Source organism: Schistocerca americana, chromosome 9 (assembly GCF_021461395.2).
Source record: "Schistocerca americana isolate TAMUIC-IGC-003095 chromosome 9, iqSchAmer2.1, whole genome shotgun sequence".
Taxonomy (NCBI): domain Eukaryota; kingdom Metazoa; phylum Arthropoda; class Insecta; order Orthoptera; family Acrididae; genus Schistocerca; species Schistocerca americana.
In genome coordinates, this window is record NC_060127.1 from 98,757,787 (window position 1) to 98,775,522 (window position 17,736).

At 42.8% G+C, this 17,736-nt stretch overlaps 1 protein-coding gene across 1 annotated transcript in view; it reads left to right on the plus strand.

The window, feature by feature from the left end:
- The window catches only part of LOC124551095, a 64,622-nt gene that overhangs the window by 34,594 nt on the left and 12,292 nt on the right, over positions 1–17,736 (plus strand). Inside the window, exons 4-6 of the mRNA XM_047126026.1 lie at positions 5,379–5,506; positions 8,399–8,574; positions 16,722–16,972. Coding sequence (XP_046981982.1) covers positions 5,379–5,506; positions 8,399–8,574; positions 16,722–16,972 — 555 coding nt within the window. The remainder of the gene's footprint in view (positions 1–5,378; positions 5,507–8,398; positions 8,575–16,721; positions 16,973–17,736) is intronic.

Sequence of the window (17,736 nt, forward strand, 5' to 3'; positions counted from 1 at the left end):
CCCAACCCGACGACGTCTGGATGTGGTTTCACCTTGGTTTCGGCACGCATTGAAGACACTCCCCACAGAACTCCTCAAAAAGCCGACAAGTCGTACAATTTCCGAAATGCTCCTGCAGAGACTCCCACCATGTGTCCTCAGTTAAATTCAACTTCGCCATTCTACACACAGACAGCAGGCGCACTGATACTACATGCATCAATGCACCAAGTGTGTGCAAGTAGCAGTCGTTCCATATATATATGGTGTTACAAAAAGGTGCGGCCAAACTTTCAGAAAACATCCCTCACACACAAATAAAGAAAAGATGTTCTGTGCACATCTGTCCGGAAACGCTTAATTTCCATGTTAGAGCTCATTTTAGTTTCGTCAGTATGTACTGTACTTCCTCGATTCACCGCCAATTGGCCCAATTGAAAGAAGGTAATGTTGACTTCGTTGCTTGTGTTGACATGCGACTCACTGCTCTGCAGTACTAGCATCAAGCACATCAGTACGTAGCATCAACAGTTTAGTGTTCATCACGAACGTGGTTTTGCAGTCAGTGCAATGTTTACAAATGCGGAGTTGGCAGATGCCCATTTGATGTATGGATTAGCACGGGGCAATAGCCGTGGCGCGGTACGTTTGTATCGAGACAGATTTCCAGCACGAAGGAGTCCCGACGGGAAGATGTTCGAAGCATTTGATCGGCGTCTTAGGGAGCGCGGAACATTCCAGCCTATGACTCGCGACTGGGGAAGACCTAGAACGACTATGACACCTGCAATGGACGGGGCAATTCTTCGTGCAGTTGACGATAACCCTAATGTCAGCGTCAGAGAAGTTGCTGCTTACAAGGTAACGTTGACCACGTCACTGTATGGAGAGTGCTACGGGAGAACTAGATGTTTCCGTACTATGTACAGCATGTGCAGGCACTATCGGCAGCTGATTGGCCTCCACGGGTACACTTCTGCGAATGGTTCATCCAACAATGTGTCAATCCTCATTTCAGTGCAAATGTTCCCTTTACGGATGAGGCTTCATTCCAACGTAATCAAATTGTAAATTTACACAATCAACATGCGTGGGCTGACGAGAATCTGCACGCAATTGTGCAATCAGGTCACAACACAGATTTTTTGTGAACGTTTGGGCAGGCATTGTTGGTGATCTCTTGATTGGGCCCCAAGTTCTTCCACCTACGCTCAATGGAGCACGTTATTATGATTTCATACGGGATACTCTACCTGTGCTGCTAGAACATGTGCCTTTACAAGTACGACACATCAAGTAGTTCATGCACGATGGAGCTCCTGCACATTTCAGTCGAAGTGTTCGTACGCTTCTCAACAACAGATTCGGTGACCGATGGATTGGTAGAGGCGGACCAATTCCATGGCCTCCACGCTCTCCTGACCTGAACCCTCTTGACTTTCATTTATGGGGGCATTTGATAGCTCTTGTCTACGCAACCCCGGTATCAAATGTAGAGACTCTTCGTGCTCGTATTGTGGACGGCTGTGATACAATACGCCATTCTCCAGGACTGCATCAGCGCATCAGGGATTCCATGCGACAGAGGGTGGATGCATGTATTGTCGCTAACGGAGGATATTTTGAACATTTCCTGTAACAAAGTGTTTGAAGTCACGCTGGTACGTTCTGTTGGTGTGTGTTTCCATTCCTTGATTAATGTGATTTGAAGAGAAGCAATAAAATGAGCTCTAACATGGAAAGTAAGCGTTTCCTGACACATGTCAACATAACATATTCTCTTTCTTTGTGTGTGAGGAATGTTTCCTGAAAGGTTGGCCGTACCTTTTTGTAACACCCTGAATACAGGGTGGTCCATTGACCGTGACCGGGCCAAATATCTCACGAAATAAGCGTCAAACGAAAAAACTACAAGGAAAGAAACTTGTCTAGTTTGAAGGGAGAAACCAGATGGCGCTATGGTTGGCCCGCTAGATGGCGCTGCCGTAGGTCAAACGGATATCAACTGCGTTTCTTTAAATAGGAGCCACCATTTTTATTACATATTTGTGTTGCACGTAAAGAAATATGAATGTTTTAGTTGAACCACTTTTTCCGCTTTGTGATAGATGACGCTGTAATAGACACAAACAGCTCAAGGGGCGTCGGTGGAATGACAGCCTCATTGCTCACGGCGATTTTTTATGATTGGCATACCGATTCTGGACAGTGCAGCCTTCCGACTATCCCCCGTTATATCTTATATCCCGTTATATCTTACGACGAGGACAATATTAACTGGTCACTGCTACGTTAGCAAGTTCGAGTAGAGGAACTGTATTTTATAGTTAAGGATTCTGAGATTGGTGTTTTTTGACAGACAGATTTCAAGTAACGTTATTTTATACCTTTACTCGCTGTATAGAGGAGATCACTTTCAATATCACCACAGAACGATATTCATTCAGAGTATGTTCATCAAAGCTGGAACCTCTCTTTTTCAGTGTCCACATGTTTTCGTGTTAAGTCAGTCTAGCAGTTATATCCTTTTCTGACTGGTCTTCATATATATTGTCACAAAAAAGTAACAGGAACTAGTTCACATCCCACTTTTTTTTTAAAGACTGAATCTCGTCTTTCATGTTGAACAGAATGTTGAAAGGAGTATACTGGGGCTCACTTGTATGTGGCACCAGAATGAGATAAGAATATTAATAAATTAAATTGAAACTAGTGTACTATAAACGACGAATGTCTCTGATAGGCTCGATAATGTGAATCGCTGACTGTGCGCGGCCGTAGAGCCAGAGATACTGTTTCTGGTCTGAGAATGTAGTGTTGGAGAGAGCCGGGGGCATAGTTGTAGGTAGCTGCCTGTGAGGGAAAGGCGGTGGAGTGGGCGGCTTCTGTGGTGTGCTGTGTGAAGCCACCAAGAGTTAGATCAATGTAGATATGTCGATATTGTTGAACATGGAAGCAGAGGTCTTCATGCAACCAAGGTGAAGATTCTCAATAATTACGATTTCTGTTTTTGCCAGAGCGTTAGTGTAGGTGAGTTGGCTGACAATTTGTTATTGTTGAGTGACCCCAGAATGTACATAAACGGTTTTGACAGAGAGTCTAGTTAGGTATTTCATTTTTGTAATGATTTTAAGATTTGTTAACAGAGCTATGTGTAATTTGATGATTTGCATTTACGTTGGATTAATGAAGTTAGATAATACTTGCTGTTTAAATCTCATTGTTTGTGAATCAATTGTGAGTAATGTAACTTCAATTGTCAGATGTTTTTGAAAAGACAAACTTAATTTGGAATATAATTTTGCTGAAAACACTGAGTGCTAGTAATCCATCATAATCATCACCGCCTCCCAGCCCGGGTCATATATTTTTCAAAGAATTTGGAATTTCTTAAATGTTCTAGTTTATCAGCCAAATGAATTTCATGTGCATTTCAAGTATTATGGCCAGCATTGCACACTGATGAGCCTGTAGTTAGTATATTTATATTTTTTTATGAGAGACCAGAATATACGCGTTCCACCGTTGCTGCTTTAGAGATAAGACAATTTAATTTAATTGTTACGTGTACAGGGACCAAACTTATTGGTTTTTTAACAGGGCCTTAGCATTCAGTGGTTAAGGGGGTGAATGTATTTTGCAGTGACTGTTTCTTTATTGGTATTTGGAGTTGCATTACCCAATCGATTCGTGTTAAGTTTTGCTAACAATTACAGAGACTAAGCACACTACTTGCACTTACAACACGCCACACGACAATTCGAGTTCAGTAGTCATTCCACAGATCAGACATTCATTCAACTTAATCGTCAAGTCTATTATATTATTTTTTGAAGGAACGTTACAATGTGGACATCTACATTTACATCTGCGTGATTACTCTGCTATTCACAATAAAGTGCCTATAAGAGGGTTGACCTTCAAGTTGTCTCGCTACCGTTCCACTCTCCAAAGGTGCGCGGAAAAAACGAGCATTTAAATTTTTCTGTGCGAGCCCTGATTTCTCTTAATTTATCATGTTAATCATTTCTCTCTATGTAGGTGGGTGCTAACAGAATATTTTCGCAACCGGAGGAGAAAATTGGTGATTCAAATTTCATGAGAACATCCCGTCGCACGAAAAACGCCTTTATTTTAATTATTGCCACTCCAATTCAAGTATCATGTCTGTTGCACTATCTACTCTATTTCGCGATAATACAAAACGAGCTGCCCTTCTTTGTAATTTTTCGATATCATCCATCAGTCCCACCTGATGCGGATCCCACACCGCACAGCAATACTCCAGAATAGGGCGGACAAGCGTAGTGTAAGCAGTCTCTTTGGTAGACCTGTTGAACCTTCTAAGTGTTCTGCCAATGAATCGCAGTCTTTGGTTTGCTCTACCCACAATATTATTTATGTTATCGTTCCAGTTTAGGTTATTTGTAATTTTAATCCCTAATTATTTAGTTGAATTTACAGCCTTCAGATTTGTGTAACTTATCGCGTAATCGAAATTTAGTGGATTTCTTTTAGTATTCATGTGAATAACTTGACGCTTCTCTTTCTTCAGGGTCAACTGCCACTTTTCGCACAATACAGATATCTTATTTAAATCATTTTGCAATTCGTTTTGGTCATCTGATTACTTTACATGACAGTAAATGACAGCATAATCTGCAAACAATCTAACACGGCTACTCAGATTGTCTCGTTGTTAATATGGATCAGGGTCGGTAGAAGGCCTGTAACACTTCCTTGGGGAACGCCGGATATTACTTCTGTTTTACCCGATGACTTCCCTTATATTACTACAAACTGTGACCTTTCTGGCAGAAAATCACGAATCCAGTCTCACAGCTGAGGCGATACTCTGTAGGCACGCAGTTTGGTTAGAGGACGCTTGTGAGGAACGGTGTCGAAAGCCTTCTGGAAATCTAAAAACGTGGAATCCCCTGTCGATGGCACTTATTACTTCATGGGTATAAAGAGTTAGTTGGGTTTCACAAGAAGGATATTTTCTGAATTTGTGAGATACTTCATAAAGTTCGAATACAGTATATGTTCCAAAATCATACTGCAAATAGACATTAGTGATATGGGTCTGTAATTCAGCGAATTACTCCTACTTCCCTTTTTGGGTATTGGTGTAACTTGAGCAATTTTTCAGTCTTTAGGTACGGATCTTCCTGTGAGCGAGTGGTCGTATATAATTGCTAAATATGGAGCTACAGTATTCTAAGTTATTATTGATAAAGTTGGTGTATATTTCCTGGATTTTGGTTTGCTGACAAGTACCAGTGCAGTCCTGTGTACATGGAGCATGGAAACAGGTGAAGCCAGGAAGTGAAAGCTGTGTTTCTGACAGAAATCTGTTCAGATGAGTAGTTCATTAGAATGTCGTCTGTCTTGTCCAGAATTGCAGGCCGAGGTGCCCGCCTATCTGGAACACGTCTCCAGCTACTCACGGGATGTTGCGCAGTTGCTGTCACATGGTGTGAGGCACATATCAGCAGCTTTAGTTCCATTCGCATTCGAGATCATGGTAAGTGACGTTTTTCATCCTCAGTTTGTTACCCGTAAGATGGGTGAGAAAGTGACACACACAGCCGCGTAAGTGGTCAGTTCTGAGAGTGTGCTTCCTATATGTCTGATTCACACTGTCGTTATCTTTGCCTGTCCGATTGTAACGTTAACCATCTGCAACAGTTGTGACTCTCCCTACGTCTACGATACTTGTAGCATTGGTAGAGAGAGAGAATGCAAGCTGAAAACGGATAAGGACGGTGAAAAAATTCAACCCTTTCGTCATCTTCGTAATGTGTTAGCAGTCTGCTGAGTGAGAAATTGAATTACTAGTGCAGACCTCAAGAAGAATATAATAATTCCAATCCCAAAGAAAGCAGTTGTTGCAGATGTGAAAATTACCGAATTATCAGTTTAACAAGCCACGGCTTCAAAATACTAACACGAATTCTGTACAGACGAATCGAAAAACTGGTAGAAGTCGACCTCGGGGACGATCAGTTTGGATTCCATAGAAATGATGGAACACGTGAGGCAATACTGACCCTACGACTTATCTTAGAAAATAGATTAAGGACAGGCAAACCTACGATAACTAAACTGGTGCCTTATTCAGGATTGTGAAAATGTGAGTTTGTAATCTTACGGAACACATCAAATATGGAACCAAGATTGGGAGACTGCATACAACACTGCATTCATAAAATAACACACGAAGAATGCTGAAACATATGCAAGAGGAAATTAACCACAACCAACCGATTCAATTGTCACCCAAAGAAGTTTCGTTCGTTGCGCAATGCTGTCCGTCATGAAATTACCACACACTGGTATACTAAATTCATACTAACTCTCTGTGAAATCTTCCCGAAAAGAATATCTGAGGGCTACTTTGATAATTACACTACATTCTACACGTGGTCAACTTGGTTTACGCAAAGAGTGTAACTCCACAATAATTTTTATAATTAAAATAAATTACATCGAAACACGAATTACAAAAGAAAAACCTCGAACTGGTTACTATCGTCTTACTATTAACCAGATGGGTCAAACAATAGTATAAGCACGTGGTACTGGTCTCACAAAATACACTCCACGTGGGTTGAACATAAAGAAAAGTTGCTATATTGAAAAATATTGTCAAGACCAGATGTTATAATCTCACAAACTTTCGCTTTTAAGATTCATGACCTTAGTTAGAGTTACGGATCATCCACACGTGGTTCCACTTTACTCACAAAGTAGTGACAAAACAACTACTGGAAGACATTCTGAACTTCACACTCGAACTACACTGTATTGCAATTTAAGATAACATCAGATATTTTAGATCTAAACCTGAAATAAAGGTGATTAAATTTTCAGTTAGGCTGAACTTAAGAAATCCATTGTCCTACGGACTTAGCAGAGACGCGTTTAGCTGGAGATCTTACCACTTCAGACACTCGCCGCGGACCAACTGGCTTGGGCCCCTACCGAGGGTGCTTAACAAATACAAACGGAAGTGACCAGAGAGGCAGCTTCCTACACCAACATGACAAGGGACGGACAGGACCATACCAAGAATAGAAACCTCTTTGCTTTTATAAAACGTAGCTACCTGTTCCGTCGTTAGTCCTACTGTTATCAAGCAGACAGGCTTGTCTGCTACCATCAAGCATGCAACTAGAAATACATTTGCTCATACATCCTTTCACACAGAAGGGAAGGGGGATGACAGTATCTTATCATATACAACATATAAAAGAAAGTGGATGTAGGTTCCGTATGAGACTGTGTGACATGAATTACATATAAACTGTGTTTTAAAGTGTAGTGGTGCGACAGATCGTTGTTGATTATGTGTAAAAGTAACACGTTCCACTGCTCAGTCTCCTCCCAGGTAGCCAGAAACACCACAGTAAATTTAGATGTGGAATGTATGCCGAAAATGACAACAGTTTTAAAAAATTAAAAGGAATCCAACAGAGACCTTTCACAGTGCATCGAAGCATTTGAGCTTTGGAGCTAGCGCGTGATGCTGCACATAAAACAGACCGAAAGAAGAACAAATGCGTCCATTATTGACCAACTTAGTATCTGCAGGCGCCTTTTTCTCGTGTCAACCAAAATATTCTCCATTTCTATGGCCATATTGTGAGAAGAGGTGAAGAAAATCTCGAGAAAATAATCATGAAAGGAGGCGTCGTGGTCACAAGACCAGAGGTAGGGGCAACGAGCGGGTGGACGGATCAAATCAAGAACGTCTCTGGTCTTCCTCTTCAGAAGGTTCAGTGAGAAGCTTGTAACTGGCCAGGGTGGAGACGCTTGGTTCGTCGGTTCATGACGCTCTCCGAAGGGGAGGGCAATGAGCAGGTGGATGGATCAAATCAAGAACATCTCTGGTCTGTCAGCTCAGAAGGTTCTGAGAGAAGCTGGTAACTGGCCAGGGTGGAGACATTTGATTAGTCGGGTCACAACGCTCAGCAATCAGCACAACGATATTTGATGGTGAGGACATGAGGCAAACAGGAACATAGCTGTAGGAAAAAATAAATTTACAGTACTCATCCTGAAAAGACTCTTTCGATGTATCAAGAAAGTACAGTGGAAAACAAGGACAAAGAAAGCACAGCAAAAAGAAAAAAAATATCTGGATCGTGTTATCTTCACATACTGTTGCTACTTAGAAATAATTGGAACTCTCTTATCTGTTGTTATAGGTTGAAAATTGTCTGTATTTAATAAGACATCGCTAGACACTTATTTTGGATTCATGTTGCAATGGCTGTAGAAAACTAAGTGTTAGTCCATGTGCCGGCCACAATTTAAATGTTACATAATAGCGCTACCTGTAAATGTAAGTTAAGACTGGCTGCTGGTTGCGAATATTATGCCAGTAATTTGAATTATTCTCTGTGTTTCTCAGGATACGCACCCGAATGATGAGCTGCTCAGTACCTGGATTAACCACGTGGAGCATATGAGGGACATGCTACACACGAAATTAAGGGGTTGGGTACAAGATATGCAATATGTCAGCGAGCAGGCAGCGAATTACAAGGTGGAAGAAGACAAGAAGTCGCCTGGGAAGTATATAATAAGGTATACACCAGTGTACATTAAAGCCTATGTTAAACTCATTGTTGTGTTGTGTTGTGGTCTTCAGTCCAGAGAATGGTTTGATGCAGCTCTCCAAGCTACTCTACCCTCTGCAAGCTTCTTCATCTCCGAATAACTATTGCAACCTATATCCCTTTGAATCTCCTCAGTGTATTCATCTCTTGGTCGCCCACTATGAATTTTACCCTCCGCGCTTCCCTCCAGTACTAAATTGGAGGTCCATTGATGACTCAGAACGTGTCCTACCAACCGGTCCCTTCCAGTCAAGTTGTGCCACAATTCTATTCAGTACCTCCACATTAGTTACGTGATCTACCCGTCTAATCTTCAGCATTCCTCCGTAGCGCCATATTTCGAACGCTTCTGTTCTCTTCATGTCTAAACTACTTATCTAAACTATTTTATCAAACTATCTAAACCATTTTATCATACTCATTACGACTTCTGAATCAATTTTTGCTTAACTGTTACAGGAACTACTGAGATTATTTAATTCAGGAAGGAGATGGTTACAGCAACTAGTTATTACAGGATTCCGTTTGGTCTTCAATTTTTGATGTTGTATTTTGTCTTCAAATGGGTCACATGATACACAGCAGATGAGCAGAGCAAACCATTATAATGAACGGTGTTACTACTTTTACTAGAGGGACTACTGTTACACCGGCCGCGGTGGCCGTGCGGTTCTAGGCGCTCCAGTTCGGAGCCGCGCTGCTGCTACGGTCGCAGGTTCGAATCCTGCCTCGCGCATGAGTGTGTGTGATGTCCTTAGGTTAGTTATGTTTAAGTAGTTCTAAGTTCTAGGGGACTGATGACCACAGCAGTTGAGGCCCATAGTGCTCAGAGCCATTTTGAACTACTGTTACTTTCGTGTACTACCTAAGTTTTTATAATTTTTCTAAACAGTGATAACTTGGGCAAACCTCTGGCTACACTAGCAGTCATAATTAGGTCAACAGTTCAGCGGCATCTTTGTTGCTTGGCTGCTAATGGGGGTCACTTTAATCACGTAAAATAACCCTCCACTTGTGCAATAATTGTAACGGAATGTCATTTTGTTCTATTAATACTGACTATTGAAGAGCGTCTACATTTTTCTGGACCCCTCTGTTCACATTTAAAATCAGTTCAGACTATACGGTGAGTCACTAACTGTTGCCACCAAGAATAACTCCGAAGGTATGATAGTAGCTGAAAAGTTTGTGGGACAAAAGTTGCATGGGACAACGGGGTCCATAATATGACGTTGGTTTTTTGTTTCTAGGTTCGGCCGCTTCGGAGGTATGAAGGTCCACTTTTTTTTTTAATGGGATGCTATAATCTGGTACTTATTTTCTCATAGCGGCTATCGAGACGAATCCAATGATGTGTAACAGTAAGGTCTTTGAAGGTCAACGAAGGTCACAAAGGTGGTATGAACGTCCATTTGCAGAAGATGTTCGTAATGATGACCACTGGTAATACTACAGGGCCACAATCTTCTTATGATGGATTTTGTGGTATTCCTTATCACATCGGCACTTATCGAAGCACATGCTCTCGCATATCTTCAGGTGTAGCTGGAACGTATTTATAAACAATGTCTTTTACGAATCCCCTCAAGAATAAATACAGAGGCATCAAGTATGGCGAACGAGCCGGCCACGACACATCTCCGCGTCCAATCCAACGATATGGGAATTGTCTCTGCAACTCATGTCTAGCCGTCAGCGAAAACTGTTCCGGACACCCATCGCGTAGATACCACATTCTGTTCCTTATTTCAAAAGGTATTTCTTCCAAAAACAGACCTAATGTTTCTTACAAGAATGTGGTGTACTTCCTACCGTTAAGATTTCCTTCGATGAAATAGGGGACTATAATTCTCTCCTCCAGAATCCCACACCGTACATTCACCGACCACGGTTTTTGGTGTGCAACTTGTCGCCGGCAATACGGACTTTCAGTTGCCCAGTAATGCATGTTATGCAAATTAGCGCATCCATGGTACGTGAATGTAGCCTCGTCAGTAAATAAAATCACATTAACAAATGTGTCATCCCTCTAAATCTGAAGTCCATCGGCAGAATTCAATGTGATGCATACAATCTGTACCAGTTAATTCTTGGTGGAGACTGATATGGTAAGGTTGATATTTATGGCGATGCAGAACATATTCCCTTGCAATTTGACGCGAACTAACACAAGGATCTCGAACCACAGTTGCAAGAGTACAAATTTCCGTTTCCTCGTTACTAACTATCCTTTGCCGGATGTGTTCCTGATGCGTTGAAGAACCAGCTGCATGTGGCCGAGCGGTTCTAGGCGCTTCAGTCTGGAACCGCGCCACCGCTACGGTCGCAGGTTCGAATCCTGAGTCGGGCATGGATGTGTGTGATGTCCTTAGGTTAGTTAGGTTTAAGTAGTTGTAAGTTCTAGGGGACTGACGTCCTCAGATGTTAAGTCCCATAGTGCTCAGATCCATTTTTGATCCAGTTGTTCTCAATTTATCATACACACGTGTAGGGTGAGTACGTTGGGGATATCTTTCAGCGAATAACTCTCTAGATCTCACTGAATTTAGTTGGCAGTCTCTGTAAATGAGAAGCATATCGACGTATTCTTCGAAGGAATACGTCTTTCACATTCGCTTGATTCGATGATACTAGTCATGTCGTTCCCATCAGTGATGTATTGTGAAACCGTCGAACGGTGTTTACATATCGATGGCACGTTAGATGGATACGCCGTATTCGGCGAATATTTACTATTTGCATGATATACGAGAGAGAATTGTCAGAGCATGTGCTTCGATAAGTGCCGAAGTGATAAGGAATATCACTCAATTCATGATAAGAAGATTGCAGCACTTCATAGTTACCAATGGTCATCACCTCGAACATCTGCTGTAAATGGTCGCTCGTACCACATACACGTGAGGCAATACTGATCCTACGACCTATCTTAGAAGAAAGATTAAGGAAAGGCAAACCTACATTTCTAGCATTTGTAGACTTAGAGAAAGCTTTTGACAATGTTGACTGGAATACTCTCTTTCAAATTCTGAGGGCGGCAGGTGTAAAATACAGGGAGCGAGAGGCTATTTACAATTTATACAGAAACCAGATGGCAGTTATAACAGTCGAGGGGCATGAAAGGGAAGCAGTGGTTGGGAAGGGAGTGAGACAGGGTTGTAGCCTATCCCCGATGTTATTCAACCTGTATACTGAGCAAGCAGTAAAGGAAACAAAAGAAAAGTTCGGAGTAGGTATTAAAATCCATGGAGAAGAAATAAAAACTTTGAGGTTCGCCGATGACATTGTAATTCTGTCAGAGACAGCAAAGGACTTGGAAGAGCAGTTGAACGGAATGGACAGTGTCTTGAAAGGAGGGTGTAAGATGAACATCAACAAAAGCAAAACGAGAATAATGGAATGTAGTCGAATTAAGTCGGGTGATGCTGAGGGAATTAGATAAAGAAATGAGACACTTAAAGTAGTAAAGGAGTTTTGCTATTTGGGGAGCAAAATAACTGATGATGGTCGAGGTAGAGAGGATATAAAATGTAGACTGACAATGGTAAGGAAAGCGTTTCTGAAGAAGAGAAATTTGTTAACATCGAGTATTGATTTGTGTCAGGAAGTCGTTTCTGAAAGTATTTGTATGGAGTGTAGCCATGTATGGAAGTGAAACATGGACGATAAATAGTTTAGACAAACAGAGAATAGAAGCTATCGAAATGTGGTGCTACAGAAGAATGCTGAAGATTAGATGGGTAGACCACATAACTAATGAGGAAGTATTGAATAGAATTGGAGAGAAGAGGAGTTTGTGGCACAACTTGACTAGAAGAAGGGACCAGTTGGTAGGACATGTTCTGAGGCATCAGGGGATCACCAGTGTAGTACTCCAGGGCAGCGTGGAGGGTAAAAATCGTAGAGGGAGACCAAGAGATGAATACATTAAGCAGATTCAGAAGGATGTAGACTGCAGTAGGTACTGGGAGATGAAGAAGTTTGCACAGGATAGAGTAGCATGGAGAGCTGCATCAAACCAGTCTCAGGACTGAAGACAACAACCACATTTTTTATCTTCGTTGACCTTCAAAGACCTTACTGTTACACATCATTGGATTAGTTTCGATAGCCGCCTTCAGAAAACAAGTACCAGACTATAGCATCCCATTTAAAAATCGAAGTTGATCTTCATATCTCTGAAGCGACCACACCGAGCAGCAAAAAACCAAAGTCATATTATGACCCCCGTTGTCCCATGCAACATATGTCCCACAAACGTTTCAGCTACTATCATACTTTCGGATTTATTCTAGTTGGCAATAGTTGGTGACCCATCATGTACGCAGGGTGGTCAGGAAAAGTCTGAAAAGCGTCTAAGGGTGTTACAGGGCAGGTTACACTCAGAAATAAATGTCACAAAGAAAATGAGATACATTGCGCTGTTTCTGAGTCAATTAGCATTGAAGTTATCCTGTCAAGTTACTGAGTGTGCAGTATCAATAAACGGGGTTGCCGAGCGTGTTCTTGGTTTGCTTTCCCGAAAACCAAAAATATGATATAAAAATGGGACACCGACTCAATATCGAACAGACTCAAAGGTTGAGCAGTTTCGTGTGCTGTCATCTACACTGACACCAACTGACAGTAATTATTCCTGGCGGCGAGCTTGAAATTTGATCACGAAACGGTCTGATTGGTTAAATTCAGTGCTATTTATCTCGGAAACGGCGCTAGGTATTGATTTTTTTTTAAGAATTATTTCTGACGACAATATACCTTGCAACACCATCACAAACTTTTCAAACTATTTCTGACCACCCTGTGTAATAACACAGAAGGAATACACATAATTTACATAATGGTGGGTAATAAAACAGTAGCCACATAAATACAAAACCACGGAGCCGTTCACACTCGACGATAATCCACACTACAAACTGTTGACACGACGCACTAACACTGATGATGTCGTTGGCACATGTGAACGATGGAGTGTGACGGTGAAAACTAAACACAAAACATGACAGCACACACGAGAAATGGATGGCGATGATCTCCGGCGCGCGAATGTTCACGTAACGTGCGCGAGTCCGGGGACCTGCCAAGAGGGAGAAAAGGGTGAGGGGGAGGGAGATGGGAGAGCGAAGATGCCAATGGTAGAGCAGATGGGAGGAGGAGTAGAGGGACGGGGGTTAAGGAAGCCCGGGGGAGGAGGAGCAGAGGGACGGGGGTTAAGGAAGCCCGGGGGAGGAGTGGAAAGAAAGGGAGGTGGCTGGGAAGGGGGAGAGAAGGGAGGGAGGGTGCCCAAAGGAAAAAACACAGGAAGTGGGAGGCAGGATCAATGTTGGTAGGAGGGGTAGATGGAGGGGAGGAGGGAATCATCAGGGAGGGGGAGCTGGCGGAAGCCACCATGCGAAAGGGTAAGGAGGGTGGAGAGATGGAGAGCAGGTGGGACATGGGAATACAGTCACGGCAGCGGTCGGGGGTGGGAGAAGATGGGTGAGACAAGTGGGTGAGGAGGACCGAGTTTTCGGGAGGTTTAGAGGATCCGTACCCGTTCGAGGAAAAGTAGGAGGTGGGGGCACGAAATTAGGTCGTACAGGATCCGCGTGGGGGAGGGGAGACGGATGCGATAGGCGAGGCGGAGGGCATGGTAATCAAAGATCTGAAGGAATTTGTAAAAGGTAGGAGGGGCAGAGTTCCAGGCAGGGTGGGCGTAGCAGAGGATAGGGCGGATGAGGGATTTATAGGTGTGGAGGATGGTGGAGGGGTCCAGACCCCACATACTGCTGGAAAGGAGCTTGAGGAGAGTCGGGAGAGTGCCTTGGCTTGGATTGTCCGGAGATGGGGGGAATAACACAGAACATAGACATTCGTGTACGTCTTTTGCGGATGAAAAATGTACACTGCTATTGTCGTCCGTTAAAGTTCCATGCTTTATGTAGATAAATAGAAGAACCTGTTGGCAATGATAAAAAATTACATCAACATTTGTTTAACGTTATACAGGGTGGTCCATTGATAGTGACCGGGCCAAATATCTCACGAAATAAGCGTCAAACAATAAAACTTCAAAGAACGAAACTGGTCGCTTGAAGGGGGAAACCAGATGGCGCTATGGTTGGCCCGCTAGATGGCGCTGCCATAGATCAAACGGATATCAATTACGTTTTTATTAAATGGGAACCCCCATTTCTTATTACATATTCGTGTAGTACGTAAAGAAATATGAATGTTTTAGTTGGACCACTTTTTTCGCTTTGTGATAGATGGCGCTATAATAGTCATAAAAGTATAAGTACGTGGTATCGCGTGACATTCCGCCAGTGCGGAAGGTATTTGCTTCGTGATACACTACCCGTGTTAAAATGGACCGTTTACCAACTGCGGAAAAGGTCGATATCGTGTTGATGTATGGCTATTGTGATCAAAATGCGCAACGGGAGTGTGCTATGTATGCTGCTCGGTATCCTGGACGACATCATCCAAGTGTCCGGACCGTTCGCCGGATAGTTACGTTATTTAAGGAAACAGGAAGTGTTCAGTCACATGTGAAACGTCAGCCACGACCTGTAACAAATGATGATGCCCAAGTAGGTGTTTTAGCTGCAGTCACGGCTAATCCACATATCAGTAACAGACAAATTGCGCGAGAATCGGGAATCTCAAAAACGACGGTGTTGAGAATGCTACATCAACATCGATTGCACCCGTACCATATTTCTATGCACCAGAAATTGCATGGCGACGACTTTGAACGTCGTGCACAGTTCTGCCACTGGAACAAGAGAAATTACGGGACGAAGACAGATTTTTTGCACGCGTTCTATTTAGCGACGAAGCATCAGTCACCAACAGCGGTAACATCAACCGGCATAATTTGCACTATTGGGCAACGGAAAATTCACAGTGACTGCGACAAGTGGAACATCAGCGACCTTGGCGGGTTAATGTATGGTGCGGCATTATGGGAGGAAGGATAATTGGCCCCCAATTTATCGATGTCAATGTAAGTAGTGCAATGTATGCTGATTGCCTACATACTGTTCTACCGATGTTACTACAAGATGTTTCACTGCATGACAGAATGGCGATGTACTTCCAACATTACGGATGTCCGGCATATAGGTCGCGTGCGGTTGAAGCGGTATTGAATAGCATGTTTCATAACAGGTGGATTGGTCGTCAAAGCACCATACCATGCCCCGCACGTTCACCGGATCTGACGTCCCCAGATTTCTTTTTGTGTGGAATGTTCAAGGATATTTGCTATCGTGATCCACCGACAACGCCTGACAACAGGCGTCTGCGCATTGTCAATGCATGTGCGAACATTACGGAAGGCGAACTACTCGCTGTTGAGAGGAATGTCGTTACACGTAGTGCCAAATGCATTGTGGTTGACGGACAACACTCTGAGCATTGATTGCATTGATGTGGTATTTACGGGTAATCACGTTGTAACAGCATGCGTTCTCAGTTATCATAAGTTAACTTAAGATATATGTATCACATTGGAGCAACCGAAATAAAATGTTCAAACGTAACTACGTTCTGTATTTTAATTTAAAAAACTTACCTGTTACCAACCGTTCGTCTAAAATTGTGAGCCGTATGTTTGTGACTATTACAGCGCCATCTATCACAAAGGGACAAGAGTGGTCCAACTAAAACATTCATATTTCTTTACGTACTACGCGAACATGTAATAAAAACGGGGGTTCCTATTTAAAAAAACGCAGCTGATATCCGTTTGACCTATGGCAGCGGGCCAACCATAGCACCATCTGGTTTCACCTTTCAAGCTAGACAAGTTTCGTTCTTTGTAGTTTTTTCGTTTGACGCTTATTTCGTGAGATATTTGGCCCGGTCACGGTCAATGGACCGCCATGTGTATCACTGTAGCTCATCACAAGGAAAGACCATTACTTAAAAAACAAAACACGACGGTTCTAGTCGCAGTCCAGTAAGCATTTTTAATCTGTCAGGAAGTTTCAAATCCTCGCACACATTCCGCTGCAGAGTGAAAATTTGATCATGCATATTTTTACGTTCTTGAATGCACTGTACATGATTTGGCGTGTTTGTTTTATTTGCTTTTAACGTTCAACCTCGCCGCTCGTGCGTCAACAGGCTGCCGCTGTTGAATGATCGCCTGCTGTCGTACCACGGGCAGTACCTCTCCTTTCGCGACGACTTCAGCGCGCAGTGTGAGAAGCAACAGCCAGAGGCGTCACCAATGTTCGCTCTCGCCGACGCCCTCTATGGCTTCTACTACCACGTCTGGTTCAACGAAGCTCGAAGTTTCCTACCGCTTTACAAAATTCATTACTATATCACCAGCTACCCTAGAACACAAAATGCACCACCTATCGCCATCAAAGGTAAGTTTGATTCTGGGATACACGCGCTTCACGTTTATGCAATGAAGGCTGTTGACTCTACTGTCATTCGAGGAATCAGGTACAAAAAACACCTGTGATTTTCTACACCACGTAAGATAATTGCGATAGTTGCTCGTGTACTTTCCATCTTCGATCTTTCGACTGGCTGGCAGCTCTCCATTTGTCTCTAGCTTACACTTAATTTCGACGTGGCGTAGGTTAGAAAATTTAAAAAGGGAAATGGATAGGTTAAAGTTGGATATAGTGGGAATTAGTGAAGTTCGGTGGCAGGAGGAACAAGACTTTTGGGGCCGGCCGAAGTGGCCGTGCGGTTAAAGGCGCTGCAGTCTGGAACCGCAAGACCGCTACGGTCGCAGGTTCGAATCCTTCCTCGGGCATGGATGTTTGTGATGTCCTTAGGTTAGTTAGGTTTAACTAGTTCTAAGTTCTAGGGGACTAATGACCTCAGCAGTTGAGTCCCATAGTGCTCAGAGCCATTTGAACCAAGACTTTTGGTCAGGTGAATACAGAGTTATAAATACAGAATCAAATAGGGGTAATGCAGGAGTAGGTTTATTAATGAATAAAAAAATAGGAGTGCGGGTAAGTTACTACAAACAGCACAGTGGACGCATTATTGTGGCCAAGATAGACACGAAGCTCACGCCTACTGCAGTAGTACAAGTTTATATGCAAACTAGCTCTGCAGATGATGAAGAAATTGATGAAATGTATGATGAGATAAAAGAAATTATTCAGGTAGT